Source organism: Hippopotamus amphibius, chromosome 5 (assembly GCF_030028045.1).
Source record: "Hippopotamus amphibius kiboko isolate mHipAmp2 chromosome 5, mHipAmp2.hap2, whole genome shotgun sequence".
In the NCBI taxonomy this organism is placed as follows: Eukaryota; Metazoa; Chordata; class Mammalia; order Artiodactyla; family Hippopotamidae; genus Hippopotamus; species Hippopotamus amphibius.
In genome coordinates, this window is record NC_080190.1 from 136,701,699 (window position 1) to 136,717,911 (window position 16,213).

A 16,213-nucleotide genomic window follows, 5' to 3' on the forward strand; every position below is an offset into this window, starting at 1 on the left:
AAGGGAGAAAATGTTATTTAGGGTCCTGTTAAGTAGTTAACATTAACAGAGGATTTTCCCATGCATCAAACAAAAGCCAATAACAGATTGGATATACCTTTAAGAAACAAAATATTATTATTCTTTTCTTATTTTTGAATGAGACAGACTTTAAACTCTTAAAAAGTATGTTCTCTAAAAAACATGTTTTTGTATATAAATTTTAATTTCTTAATAGATAAGAATATATTGTTTTATAACAGCTAAAGTATTTAGATCTTTTCTTAACCATTATTTAAAGTATCTGTGTGAGTATGGATGGACCCTCAAGTATAGAATAGATGTTAGGGGATTTCAACTACAAAATAAACAAATGTTTCTTATTTAAACAGATATAGTAAACATTATGGCTCTTGAGGTTTTTTCCTTTTTTTTTTTTTTGTTAAGCAGCACACTCATACAATAGCTCTAGAGTTGAAGTCCCCTTCATAGCAAGAGTGAAATGATCATTATAATCTATTGTTATAGTGTATAATTTAACTCTTAACCTTTACTTCAATTATTTAAAGTCTTATTTGGCTTCATTAGTATTATTGAGACGTATTCATGGTACTATTGAGAAAATTCTACTTTGTTTTATTGAAAATTTATCTTGCAATGTATTCTTTTCTTATGTATTGAATGCTCCCTGGGTTTCTCTTTGTTTTGAATTATATATGATTAGAAGATGTTTCCAGTTTTTTTTCCCCACACTTATATATCTTTTTCCCCAAGTTAGTTTTAAATTTATTTATTTATTGATTTATTGGTTGCATTGGGTTTTTGTTGCTGCGTATGGGCTTTTTCTAGTTGTGGCGAGTGGGGGGGCTTCTCATTGTGGTGGCTTCTCTTGTTGCGGAGCATGGGCTCTGGGTGCGAGGGCTTCAGTAGTTGCGGCACGTGGGCTCAGTATTTGTGGCTCGTAGGTTCTAGAGCGCAGGCTCAATGGTTGTGACGCACAGGTTTAGTTGCTCCGTTGCATGTGGGATCTTCCTGGTCCAGGGATTGAATCCGTGTCCCCTGGATTGGCAGGTGGATTCTTAACCACCGCACCACCAGGGAAGTCCCTCCCCAAGTTAGTTTTAAATCTTATTTTCTGTATCATGTTGGCCAAATTTCAACTTTTACTTTTGCATATGTTTAGAATTTGCTGTTTTAATTTTTTTTTTTTTTTCAGGACTATTATAGTTTTCTTTTTCTTGGGTCTTTAGAATCTTCTTCAGCCTATTTTCTTACTGAAAATTGCTTTCCTTTTTCTTATTAAACCTTTATTGTTTCATTAGAAATTAGTTAAAGGGATAACAGTAGAAATGTCTCATCTTCTCGGCAGTACTATAGCCAAGTAAACATTTTATGTTTTTCCCCCAGGCTATTTTATAAGATTTCTTCGTAATTTAGATGTGTTTGTGGCCTGATTTTTTTTGCCTTATATAATGAAAACACTGGGTTCCAAAGCAATTTCAGGTTGAATAATTGTTTATCTTGTACGTTTTTATTAAGACAAATGTTTTAAAGCAGGAGTCATCAAGCAATGGTTCATGGGCCTACTGCCTGTTTTTGTAACTACTGAAATACAGCTAAGTATTGTCTATGACTGTTTTATTTTATTTTATTTATTTTTTATTGCAGTATAGTTGATATACTTTGTTAGTTTTAGGTGTACTACACAGTGATTTGACAATTGTATACATTACGAAATGATCATCAGTATAAGTTTAGTAATGATCTTTCCCCATACAAAGTTACTACAGAACCGTTGACCATATTCTTTATGTTGTATATTACACCCCCATGGGTTATTTATTTTATAATGGGGGTTTGTACCTCTTAATCCCCTTCACCTATTTTGTCCGACCCCTCACCTTCCCCTTTGACAACTACCCATTTGTTCTCAGTATTTATGAGTCTTGTTTTGTTTTGTTTTGTTTTGTTGTTTAGATTCCACATAGAAGTGAGATCATATGGTATTTGTTTTTTTTTTGTCTGACTTATTTGGCTGAGTACTATGCGTTGTGTGCATGCGTGTGTGCGCGTGTGTGTATACCACATCATCTTTATCCATTCATCTATCAGTAGACACTTAGGTTGCTTCCATATCTTGGCTATTGTAAATAATGCTGCAGTGAGTATTGGGGTGCAAAATTTTTTTAAATTAGTGTTTTTGTTTCCTTCAGGCAAATACCCAGTATTGAAATTGCTAGATTATATGGTAGTTTTATTTTTAATTTTTTGAGGAACCTCCATACTGTTTTCCATTGTGACTGCACCAATTTACAGTCCCATCAACAATGCACAAGGACTCCCTTCTCTCCACATCCTCAGCAACACTTATTTGTTGTCTTTTTGATGATAGTTATGACAGGTGTGAGGTATTCTTGTTGCAGTTTTGATTTGCATTTCCCTGATGATTAGTGATGTTGAGAATCTTTTCATGTGTCTGTTGGTCATCTGTATGTCTTTGGAAAAATGTCTGTTCAGGTCCTTTGACTATTTTTTAACCTGGTTGGTTGTTTTTTTGATGTTGAGTTGTGTGAGTTCTTTATATATTTTGGATATTAACCCTTTATTGGATATATCTTTTGCAAATATCTTCTCCGATTCAGTAGACTGCCTTTTCATTTTGTTGATGGTTTCCTTTGCTGTGCAAAAGCTTTTTAGTTTGATGTCATCCAGTTTGTTGTTTTGCTTTCGTTTCTCTTTCCTGAGGAGACAGATTGAAAAAAATATTGCCAGGACCTATGTCAAAGAATGTGTTGCCTGTGTTTTCTTCTAGGAGTTTTATAGTTTCAGATCTTACATTTAAGTCTTTAATTCATTTTGACTTTATTTTTTTATAAATCTGGTGTGAGGAAGCAGGCCAGTTTGATTCTTTTGCATGTAGGTGTCCAGTTTTCCCAATACTATTTATTGAAGAGGCTGTTTTTCCCATTTTATATTCTTTTCTCCTGTGTCATAGATTAATTGACCACATAAGCATGGGTTTATTTTTGTGCTGTCTAATGTGTTCCATTGATCTGTGTGTCTGTTTTTTTGTGCCAGCACCATACTGTTTTGATTACTGAAGCTTTGTAGTATAATTTGAAACCAGGGAGTGTGACCTCTGTCTTTGTTCTTCTTTCTCAAGATTGTTTTGGCTGTTAGAGGTTTTTTGTATTTCCATACAAATTTTAGAATTATTTGTTCTAGTTCTGTGAAAAATGCCATTGGTATTTTGATAGGGATTGCATTGAAAGACACCGCACACAAAAAAAATTTTGTTGCTGTATCATTAATGAACATTGATGCAAAATCCTCAACAAAATATTAGCCAACCAAATTCAACAATACATTAAGAGAATCATACACCATGAACAAGTTGAATTTATTGCAGGGTTGCAAGGATGGTTTGATATCCACAAGTCCATCAGTGTGATACATCAAATTAACAAATTGAAGAATAAAGACCATATGATCATCTCAGCAGATGCAGAAAAAACTTTTGACAAAATTCAACATTCATTAATGATAAAAGCTCTCAACAAAATGGGTATAGAGGGAGCATACCTCAACACAGTAAAGGCCATATACACCATACCCACAGCCAACAACATACTAAATGGTGAAAGCATTTCCTCTAAGATAAGGAGCAAGACAAAGATGTCACTCTCACCGCTTTCATTCAGTGTAGTATTGGAAGTTCTAGCCACAGCAATCAGACAAGAAAACAAAATAAAAGGAATCCAAATTGGAAAGAAAGAAATAAACCTGTCACTGTTGTGCAGGTCACATGATATTGTAAAGAATTCTAAAGACTCCACCAAACAGTTATTAGAACTAATAAATGAATTCAGTAAAGTTCCAGGATACAAAATTAATATACAAAAGCATGTTTTGTTTCTGTAGACTAATAATGAACTATCATAGAAACGAAGAAAACAAACCCATTTACAGTAGCATCAAAAGGAATAAAATACCTAGGAATAAATTAACCAAGGAGGTAAAAGAGTTATACTCTGAAAGTTATAAGGCATTAATGAAAGAAATTAAAGATGACACATATGGAAAGATATACTGTCCTCATGGTTTTGAAGAATTAATATTGTTAAAATGACCATACTACCCAAGGCAATTTACAGATTCATTGCAATCCCTGTCTATGGCTGTTTTCATGTTTCAGTGGGCAGTGGCAGAATTGAGTGGCTGGGTCAGAGTCTGTATGGCTTTGAAGCTTAAAATATTATATGGCTTTTTACAGAAGAAGTTTGCATATCCTGTTTCAAAGTATATGATCATTTTAAAATTGACATTTAATTTTATTAAAATGAAAAGCATAAAATAAAAAAAATCACCTTTTCTAGACTGATTATTATGATAGGAATTTGTATGTTGGTGGTTACTAATAAGAGAGCCCACAGACATATATTAAGGAAGGAGTTGACATTGTCAATGTGGACAGTATAGTTTATATTATCTTCATGTTAAAAATTATGATTTAAAAGGTTGATCTTTATTAGTGTTAAATTATCAGATAATTTAAGTAATAACCAAATAATTTGAGCACTTAAATAAATGGAGTCTTCCTGAAAAAAAAAAAGTTAATAATGAGTGATTAGAAGTTAAATTATTAGAATATATGTATGTATATGTGTGTGCACATGTATGTGTATTTGTGTTTTCATGTGTAGTGTGAGGTGGGAATATGGCTAACGAGTTCTCCCTATACTATTTGAATGGTCTCTCTTTTCCATTGATTTATAACGCCACCTCTGTTGTATTCCAAGTATTCATATCTATCTTCTGGACTCTCTTCCTTTTCTTATTTTTTTTTTTTTTGTTGTTGATATTTAAATTTGTATAATTCTGTAATAAATCATGCTGAAGGAGAGGCAGTCTCCCCACTGTCTTTATGAGGTGTGTGCGTGTGTATTTTGGTATTTGATTTATTCATATCTCTCTGTGAGGATCTTTATACATTTATTTAAAAATCTTCAGCGTGTTCTAGAAGATTAATTGTGACTGAATTTCATTGATTTCTTTAGCTTAGTTGACAAAGCATAGTGGTTTGTAAGATAATTTTGAACAGGAGGGTCACTATGTCTTTATTTCACCATCTTTTCTTTCTCAACCCCTCTTCTTCTTTTCTTTCTTTCCTTTTTTTCTCCCCCTCGCTCTTCTAGTCTGGTTGTTTTGCAGTTACTTCCTCTGGTCTCTAGTCTAGAACCAGTTCTTATTTTTTTATCTTGGCAGTTCAGGGCTCCTGCAGTGTTGATACGGGGTGATGTAGAGTTACTTGTCTCAATTCTTATTTGCAAGGTTTGTATCCATCCGACTCCCTTGCTGTGCAGCTTCATGAGAAGTTCTAGGCAGTAGCTGGCAGTACCTCTTTTCAGCCTCCTTGAAGAGTTGGGAGTTTCACTACATTACTGTTTCAGGTGTTGAGCCTGGTGATGGTCTCCTGCTTTACATGAACCAGTTTCGGTCCTCTTTATCCTCACCTGCCTTTGCCAGTTTTTACACCTTGAGCCAGTCTAAAATTTTCTTCTTTTTTATTTTATTGTTAGCATCACCCCCACCTCCAGTGTTTCCTGTTATCTAGTCTTCCATACTTTCAGAAGCATAAATCCTTACCTTTCCTTTTTACTAGAAATCTAGTAACTTCAAATATCACTTGTATTTGGATGAGTCTCAAATCTTTATCTGATTACTGTTTTGATCTGTATTAGTACATGTTCAGTTCCCTTGTAGACATATATATTGGTGTGAAGTGCCTTCACTGGAGATGCCACATATATAAAATTGAATCTGCTATTTTACTTTAAAAATTAGATTAAGAAATCAATTGGTTATTTTTGGGTAGTCTGGAGCTTAGAGTCTGTCCTGTACAATTCATGGTCAAGCATCTCTCTTTCTACCCTAAAATTTTAAAAGCTCATTATAGCATCATTTTGCAAAATTAGAGCAGATATAAAGAGTGTTAGGAGACTGTGAAAATGGTAGCTACATTGACTGAATTAGGATGTAAAGGACATTTTTTTTTTTTTCTTTCAGGAACGGGGTTTAGAGGAAAGGAACAGAGTCTGTTGCAGGGTTTGAGTTTTGTTTTAACATTGAGTTTGAGGTGCGAGCATTTAAAAAAATTCTTATTGCTACTTCCTGCATTATTTAATTTCTAAACTTTTATAATAACCTATTAATTGGTAATATCTCTTCTTTTGTTTTTTGTCACACATTACCAGAAGATTCTTACTCCTCAGTGGGGTAATTGATCATGTTAATCTCCTACTCATAAGTTTCATTGGCTTGTCAGTATGTAAAATAAAGCTTAAATTTCTTGGATTGATACTCATGTTAGAGACTATTTGCTGTAGCTTCTTTTTACAGCCTAATGTTGTTCTCTATTTTACCTAAATTGGACTACTTATTCTCTTTTCAATGAGACATGTGCTTTCTTCTTTCCTGCCTTTTTTTTGGTTCAACCTTCCCCTTTTTCTCCTTCAGGGCCCAGCCTTTTCAAACCTCATGTCCTTTGTGATGTTTTCCTGACTATCCTAGCTCACTATGATCTCTCCCTTCTCAGAATACATGGCACTTAGTACTGTGTGTTTAGTTGGCCTTTTCTCATCCAGAGGCAATAGAACAGTGTAGTTAGGATTGTGCCATTTAGTAGCAGTGTGAATTTGAACCACTTAATCTCTTTATGCCTTAGTGTCCTCATCTTTAAGTGAGGATCTTATTTTATGGGGAATAGTGTCTACATCATAGGGTTGCTTAGAGAATTGAGAGATGTGAATGTAACGTCGGTAGTACATGACCCATTGGAAGGGTCATAAATAAAAAATTTTTTTCTGTGTGTCTCTTTTCCTCCCTCCCTGCCATTCTTCTTTTTTCCCTTTCTCTCTGCTTTCCGGTCTTTGGTCAGTAGTAATGGGAGGGGCTTTTCTATCAGACATATCTGGGCATTCATCCGGGCTCTTTTACATTGTATCTTTCTCACCTTTGAACCTTTTAAGCCCTAATTTCTTCATCCTTAAAATACTTGAGGTCTGGCACATATAAATGCTCAACAAGTTTCACTGTTTGTGTGTGTGTGTGTGTGACATATGTAACAGCTGACTAACTTCAATTGCTTTTAATCTTTTTATGCATATAAATATTGTTCCTCAAGTAGGTAAAGTAAAGCTACCGGAATAAGGGTACCATTTATTTGTACTACCTATTTTCTCTTAAAATGCCTAACACATCCTTTTTTTCCCTTTTCTTTTCTTTTCTTTTTTTTTTTAAATCAGGTGTTCCTCGTTGAGGGAAGTTATACATATAAGAAAACAAAGTACAGTTTTATTATTCAATTCACACTCCCAATCACCCACAGTGAATTTTGGTAAATATTAGATGATAGAATGTGGTTTAGGCCGGAATGCCTCTGTGTATACTTTTTGTCTCCTCCCTTAATTTCCTGTTTCACCTTACAAATCTAAGAGTGGGTCTAACCACTTCAATTCAGTGGTTTAAAAAGAGGGGAGGAGAGATTGGCAATATGATACATACCTACTGATACAAAGGAAAGGGGTGTCATAGGCAATAATAAAGAACAAATTTTTCTTAACATATGGTGCTGTTAACTGGCATAATTTGATTGTTCGCCGGCCAGGGCAGTATCCTGGGTTAGGTGGCTATGCGTGTGAAAAGAAGGCAGAGGAGAGATGGTTAGTGATTGCATCATCTGGGGAACATGGCTCTGGTCCTGTTACTGAGTAACATGGATCTCAGAGATAGAAGAGTGGCTTCATCACATAGGTGTTTACAGTTAGTACAGTGATCTTTCATTATTAAAATGTAGCCTACTGCATCTTAGTGTATGCTCAGCTTTGGCCTGTCAGGTTAGCCATTCCTGCTTTTGGGACGTTCAAGTAAAAGAATGCAAGGGAGCGTCAGCTCTTTTTTCTTCTTCCCCAGCCTGTCATAGCCCCTTATCCCCACCTTTGATTGGAGAGAAGATGGAAGCAGCCTCCTCTGTGGGCTTAAACTGATGTGTAAAAAGGTTGGGGGCACACACTCCTCCTTTACTGGAGTGGTTTGGCATTTTTTTAATGGCTAAAATTGAGTTTATTAATAATGCTGTCAGGGTAGTGGGGTTCCAGAGATTCCCATTTTTACTACAAAAGGTAGTGTTTTGTTTTTTTCTGGCTTGCTCTCATGTTCTCCAAGTGTACCTCTGCGTTGCTGACTTGACTTGGCTCTCTGACTCTCTGAAGTACAGGGTCACCGTTAAGAGATTCTTTATTTCGTCTGACTATTGCCATTGTACTTGCTTCTAGAGCGGATAAAGGTAAATGTCCCTAAGGGCTTTGTAGCAGTTCATTTCCAAGGCCCTCACACTCTGTTCAGGAACTTTTGGTGACCATAGTTGCCAGGTGAGCCTTAGTCCTTCTCTGTTTGCCAAGTTTGGTGCTGCAAGACTGAAGAGCATAAGGCACACCGCTGCTTAGTTCTGTCTTTTGGTTTCTCCTCCTTCAGCTCTTTCTTACGTATAACTTTTGTTTTTAAACAAGGACTTAAAAAAAAAAAATAAGGACTTAGAATGATTCAGTCACCTGTTTTAAGTTTTGTCCTCAGTCTTATTCATACTGTTGTGAATCTGGGAGTTGATGGTTTTCCAGTTTTAATTGACTACCCCTGTGAGGGCTAAGGTGAAAAGTACGCAGCATGATCCCGTGATCTATCAGTGTGAAAGTAATGGATCTGTTTACATACAGTGTTTGCCACATTTTCCCTCTGTTAGTAACTTTTGTAAGGAAATGACATTCTTGCTTGTTTCATGAGGAGCAAAGGGCAGTATTTTCAGAAATAGCTATGTGGTCCCTAAGAGACAACATTCTTTTGCCATGAAATATACTTACCAGACATTTCGGAAAAATTGCAACCTAAATAAGAAAGATATAACTGTAATATGTTTGGGGTTAAAAATTATCTCAGAACATTTTAGCTAGTATTTTTGAGAACAGAGTTTCTTTTATTAGAAATTAGAGGCTTTCAATGAATTAAAATATGTAATAGTCCAAACTGATGCATACTGGTTAAAAGCAGATGATGAACTCAGACTAATGATGGAAGTAACTCCAGTTTTAATAGTAAATATTATAATCGTTGTTTTGCTTTATTAAGTTAATTTAGTGGGGGCAGGATTTGAATGGAAGCTCACTTATAATTGATGCACTTAAAATGTAATTGAAATGAAAACAAGTTGAAATTATCAAAAGGATTATTTTCTAAATATAATATGTATGCAACCATAATTTCCTAACCATAATTAAGAAAGAAGTGTTTACACCTTTAGTAATGTTTGTTTCATAGTGTATGTTCCTATGGGGACCATGATTAATGCCCATTTTTAAGGCATACTAAAATTTCAAGTTTATTAAAATTTTTGTTTAAGCAAATGAAGTTTGTTTTTCCTTTAAATGATAAAAATGTGTAGTCTGTAGGGAAGCTTTATTCAGTTTTTTTAAAACTATTTGAAAACTCATATTTAGTCTGTGCACTTTACCCTTTTTTGCTGCTAATAACTTTTTAAAAATAAAATAAAATAGCTTGTTCTTTCTTTTGCTTCAAAATGTTTGTCATCTCGTGTATGCCAGATTTATTGGACTGCAGTAGTTTTAGTGCATTTTGGCTGGAATGTTTATTATGACATCACTGTAATCTATATACAGTATGTGATTTCAGATGGTTTCAGTGTTAAATATTTTCATAATTATGCTAGTTTTGGCAGTTCACTTGGAACTTTTTCACATCTCTTTAATGAATATATTTTACTTCTGGGCTTTTGAGACAACCATATGTTTCAAAAATTAATAGTGTGCTTTTAATGTTAACATTGTGCAGAAGTGTATGACTACAGACATTTTTAAGGATCTAAGTTGAACTATAAGTAATTACAGTAAGGTTTTATTCACAGCAGTAGTCTTTTAGTATTGAAAGACTATAACATCCCCCAAAATAACAGAAGATGTCATTATAAAGATTGAATAGTGAAGTTGTTTCATGGAATAAAATGCTGTGAAGTTTGTTTTGCATTAACTTAAGATGAACGTTATATGCATGCAAAAATTTCCTTTATTGTTTATTACAGCACGTTTTTAACTTTTTGCTTGTAATGAAGTTTCAAACAGAAATTTTTTCTTTTGCTAATATTTCACTAGCATCTGAAGCCATGCTATATTGTAAAAGAGTCATTTTTTATTATTGTATAATCCTCTTAGTGTGGTAGTGATTAAGAATTTTTGTGTTCTGAAGGCGGTCCTATCATTGTTCTTATTTGCCTCTAGTGCTCTATTAGAATGGTAAATTTAATGGATATCCTTTTTGTTCTTGAAATTTTCTCTTCAAATATATAAAAGAGAAAAACTAAATTTAATCACCATTCTTTTAAGCATTATGAAATAGTTTTATTATTAATTACTGAATTGATGGTACACAGTACACCATCAGTTTCCCTTTCTCTTGGAGAGATGTTTGATCTCTACCTCCTCATATGCATCTCTCATTCAAGCAGAGTATGCTTTTTTATCCCCCCAACAGGAATAAGATGATGTCAGATGCTTTTATCTCATATTACTATCCCATCTATTTCCTCCTTGTAATACCTGTTTTCTTGAAAGCGCAATCTTTGCTTATTTTTTCCATCTTAACTTGTTATTCACCCTTTGAACTACTCTTTTACTTTTCCCACTCCTGTCCCTGTACTGGAATTACCAAATCTCCTTTTTTTTTTGGTTATTGGCACCCTCCTCCTAATTACCAAATCTTGAGTGTCAACTAGAATGAAGATGGAGAACCTCTCTGTAGTTCTTCACATGACCTCATTTTTATTGAACTAGTCCATGCTTTTAGCTTCTGGTATTGTTCTCCCATCTAAAACATTGTATACTGTGGCTTTTTTTGACTAATCATTATTCCTTGTATGTGCTATTTTTAGTTTCTTCCCTATTTAGCCTCCAGTCTTAACCTAAAACATTCCTACACACAGTTTTAATGGCCTGATCTCTCTAGTTCTTCCAAATAGAATGACTCTTTGTGTTCCTATTACTTGAAAACAAACAAAAAAGTACTCTTGTAGACTGGTTATAAAAGTTTCGAATAGATTCTGGAATCTTTGAGGTATTATTTGCCTTTGTAAATCCAGCAATTAACACATAAAAACATTATATAAATGTTGAGTCAAGTCAGGAAAAGAGTACTCATTTGCATTGTATAAATTTTAAAAATATTTATGATTTTTTAAATTTCTTATGTTATCCATATCAAAACCCAATTAAACCTTATATCTAATCTGAATAATATTCAATTCTGTGAAGATTGTTAAATAGGATGCCAAGAATTCTAAGGATTATTAAGATTAATCATTAAAGGCGATTAAGAAGACAGCTTGAATTCTTAATTTAACTCACAAAATAGTGAGAGTCTTAACATATAAACAAATAGGGGAAAATTAAGACCCTGTCCATTTAGTTTGCATTTTCAAATGGAAAAATGGTTAAAAGCTTCCATTGAATTGCCTTCTTTTGCTAAAGCCATATGTAAGAATTTTTTTTGATACTATCAAGTGGTTTATTTTGATACTGACTAAAGAAATGGACAATTTATGATTCTAAGCTACTACTTATTTTTAAAATGTTGATTAAGAATGCAAATTATGAAAAATTTTGGTTACATAGATTTGTAGAATAAATAGAAAATAAAACCAGAAGAGTCTATTTGCATTTGAGTAACCTGCATATATTCAACAAAACTTTTTAAAATTCTTGAATGGTGATTGATACTTTACTTTTCTTTCTTCAAAATAAAAATAGGATGACCATGAAAGCTGTGGTTCTAATTCTACCAACCGTAGTACTACTGAGAACACAAAATCATCAGTAAAACCCCGAAGAATTCAGCAGGCTGCTCCTACAGATCCTGATTTGCCACCAGGTAACTGCCAGGGGGATTGATAAAAGCGAAATTTTGATTGTTATTAATCATTATTGTAGCCCTTTATAGAATATATATATTTTCCATATTTTTTTAGTGTCATAAAGTATTTAAAGTATGTGTATATTCTCTACATGACATCAGAACAGATTGAAAGACATTTGTGAGGGCTCTGGACTCATTCAAATTTTGATGCTTTTTTACCCTAGGTTTATTCCTTAAGTTTCTTTTCTTTTCTTTTTTTTTTCTATTTATGCCTTTAAGGTTAAAAGGTAAGCCATTACCTTTACTAGAGTATATTTTTATCTTAAAGTTTACTCATCTGTAAGTATAGGAATCACTAATCTAAACAACAAAATAACACTGATCATTTCAGACAGCTTCCAATCTCCAAACTAAAAGTTTCATCATTTCAATTATATATATAATTCCTTTCATCTCTTTTTTCATAGATTCTAATTATGTCTTGAGGGTGATTAAAGGACAAATCCCAGTAATTAATACATTGTTCTTACTTTACTGCTGTTTGTCCTTCTGCATGTGATCATATATCAGGACCCCTCCCCTTAAATTTTTCCTAGATTAAAGGTCAGGAATCAAATGCATTTTCACAGAACATTAGTGCACATCTTCTACTTTTAACAGAGTTTCATATTAAAAAGGAGACATAGGGCTTCCTAGGTGGCGCAGTGGTTGAGAATCCGCCTGCCAATGTGGGGGACACAGGTTTGATCCCTGCTCCAGGAAGATCCCACATGCCTCGGAGCAACTAAGCCCGTGTGCCAAAAAAAAAAAAAGAAAGAAAGAAAGAAAAAGGAGACATATTATTCTGGGTAAGATAAGCACTCATTACATCATTAAGTTAAATAATAATCCTATCATTATATAAAAAGTTCCCAGAAATTTAAGTTAGCTGTGTATTGCTTGAAATGTTTATATAATGGTTTTTCTTTTTTTTAATAAATTTATTTATTTATTTATTGGCTGGTTTGGGTCTTTGTTGCTGGGCAAGGGCTTTCTCATTGCGTAGAGCGGGGGCTACTCTTTGTTGCAATGTGTGGGCTTCTCATTGTGGTGGCTTCTCTTGTTGCGGAGCACAGTCGCTAGGTGCATGGGCTTCAATAGTTGTGGCATGTGGGCTCAGTAGTTGTGGCTCGTGGGCTCAGTAGTTGTGGCTCATGAGCTCAGTAGTTGCAGTGCGCGGGCTTAGTTGCTCTGCGGCATGTGGGATATTCCTGGACCAGGGCTCAAACATATGTCCCCTGCATTGGCAGGCGAATTCTTAACCACTGCGCCACCAGGGAAGCCCTATATAATAGTTATACACATTTCTTTGTGGCGATTTTGCAGAATAAAGTGTCAGTGCAGGTATTTCATTCTTTATCTTTTTTTTTATGTTTCTATATTTATTTCTTCATTATACTCACAATCTTATAGGTATTTGTTGTCATCAGAGAAACAGAAAAGAGGGATGGAAGTCAGCTCTTTGTGGGGACTCAGGACTTTCTTCCTTAATTATATTAGTTCCAGTACTTGAGGTGGATCCTAATCCTGTTTCCACTCACAGAGAACTCTGAAAACAGGCTAATTTATCTGATGCAAAATCAATACCTTAGGTGACGCAAATCTTTTTCTTTTTTTTTTTTACCTTTTAAGATGATAACTGGAATGTAAAAAAAATTTTTTTAATGGCATATAGTTGCTTTAAAATGTTAAGTTTCTTTCTTACATCCTCTCCAAGCAAAGACTTGCCTCTGACTCCTACTTTTAGTTTCTTTGTTCCTCTTGCTTCTTGATAAACAAGGAATGACACTGGATAGTTCTCAGTTTCTGGAAACTGTAACATTCACTAACAGAATCACAGAGTTTTGTAACTGAAAGACCATCTCTTCTTTCAGTTCCTGAAGTTTTTGTTTATCTGGAAGAGTAGTGGCTTACAAATAACAATTCCTTGATAAATGTTTAATGAAGGAAAAAAAACCCCAATGATCGTTACATGTCACCTCTGTGGCCAAAGTGCACTGCTGCCTTTTTACAGTTAGTAGTAGTTATCAGTCACTTCTCTTTTGATTTTATTTATCAGTTATTTCTTTTTTTTGAGGTATAGCTGATGTTGGTATACACTTATTTTCTGCCCCAAAGGTTTGTAAGCTGGTTTCAACCTAGTTAATTTTTGACAGTCTTCTGGCACCATCTACTTTACTTGTAAGAGGTTGGCATTAGGTGATATCATTTCATAGCCCTCCTCCTTTAAATGTAGGTTCTAAATTACATTTGAATTGAACATATTTAACTAGTGTTATAGTGATGTTAATGCTGATGCTTTTTGTCCTTAGGAAGTTTAACTAACAGATCTCAGTATTCCCTCTGGCTTTGGAATAGATTAATTCCTATAGCTGGAGAAGGTGCAGAAGAAGTTATTTTACTTCTGAGTGTTTCTAATTCTACTTAGAGTAGTGTGATAGTTAAGGAACTTTCTAAATTTTTTTCTTAATTAACTCCTTGGGAGAAATCCCTGGTGAATTTAATTAAACTGTAAATTAAACTGTATCTTATTCTTATTTATTAAATGGGGAACCCCTTTACCCCTCCAAATTTCTCACTACATATTCCCTTAAAACTTCCTAAGCCAGCTCATTGTATAGAACTCTCTCCATCAGTATCCTGGCAAAGAATAATCAGTTTTAGGTTTAACTGTTGAGTCTTACTACATTTTTTTTTTCTTTTAGGAAAGAACTTGAGAAAAATGTAAAGCTTCTGTCAGTTGTTGATTTCACAGATTAAAATCTTCTATGGGATAACTTGCATGTACTTAAAGGAGGTCCCAGACTTTTAATGATTATTTAGAGTCGTATTGGAATTTACACTGTTATTCAGGATTGGGAGAACTGACCTATTTTTAGGAGCATAAAACATAAAAATAAATGTAACATAAAACATCCTATTTTTAGTGGCATAAAATAGAGCTGTGTTCTACTGAACTACTTGAGGTAGCTTTTGGATTAACATGTGTTTTTCTGCCTTACCTAACAGGAGAACTCGTGTCCTCTTTTATGTTGACATAAATCACAGTTAAAGGAATTACTTTAGGAAGTAACTGAACTTGTTGGGCAATTACTGGGAGGCAGAGCAGCTAAACTTAATATTGCCAAAGGAAAAATAAAGGGGTAATTTGACAATCCAGTTGGATAATGGTAAATCATTTTATTTAAAGATTAACTCATATGGTTATTTGAGGACTCATTTCTGGCAATGTTATCCTGCCTGGAAAATATATTAAGGTTCTCTACGGTAGAGATGAATTCCTGTTCTCAAAATTTTCTAGAGCAAAGTTATTTCTTCCAGCATCTGTGGTTATAATTTTAGAGTTGAAACATTTACATAGATTGAGAGATGCTTCTTGAGAAAAGTTTTGGTGTTGCCAATAGTTGTTTGTTCTGAATCTTGAAGGATGGGCACCCCTCTGATAGAAAAGAAACACAAGTTGATATCTCATATTTTTTTGGTAATTTCTGTTCTTGTTATCTGAAAGTCTTTTTCAGATTATGCATCCTGACCGTGAGTGCATTATGAAAGCAATTTAGGGGGTCATGGCAAGCATTTAAAAATATATAGCATAGAATAGAAAACCTCATAGTGTGTGGCATGTGGTAAAGGTTAATCCTGTTTCAAAAGACTTATGCATATATGTGTGCTTATGCTGGGTTATGATGTAATATTTCTTACTGGGAGAGAGGTCAAAAGAGTTTGCATCTGAGTGATTTGAATCACATACATTTTCTTTCAGTTAATGATATATAGGTCAGAACCTTCAATTACTGCTAATAATAGTTTTGAATTGTGGGCCTAGAATATTCAGTAAGATGTTGACAGTTCCTATTTAGAGAGAAAGTCTAAGGATGTTTCATTTATTTCTTTCTTCATTTATGCTTTCCTCAGTATTCTCTGCACTTTATCTAGCTTAGAAGTAATCTCACTTCTAAGCTAGTTACCTGGATAGTTTAGTCCTGTGCTTTCTGAAGTGTGCAGTCTTTGGCTTTGTTGAAGGTCATTGTAAGAAGCCAGCCTTTTGTGGGCTGCTTCTGCATTTTCTCTAAAATGGCTTTAAGGGTATTGTCCTTTAACTTATTCAGGGCCTCTTAATTAACTGATATGTTTTTTGTTATTAAGTATTTTTTCATTAAAGTTTTTCTCTACTTATTTTCTAGGAAGCTCAGATAAATTTTGTGTTCTAGTGCATAGGTTC

At 34.1% G+C, this 16,213-nt stretch overlaps 1 protein-coding gene across 11 annotated transcripts in view; it reads left to right on the forward strand.

The window, feature by feature from the left end:
- The window catches only part of VPS13B (vacuolar protein sorting 13 homolog B), a 773,631-nt gene that overhangs the window by 19,604 nt on the left and 737,814 nt on the right, over positions 1-16,213 (forward strand). For all 11 annotated transcript variants that reach the window (XM_057735654.1, XM_057735658.1, XM_057735653.1 and 8 more), the window contains one exon: positions 11,847-11,967. In XM_057735654.1, the coding sequence (XP_057591637.1) occupies positions 11,847-11,967 (121 nt within the window). The remainder of the gene's footprint in view (positions 1-11,846; positions 11,968-16,213) is intronic.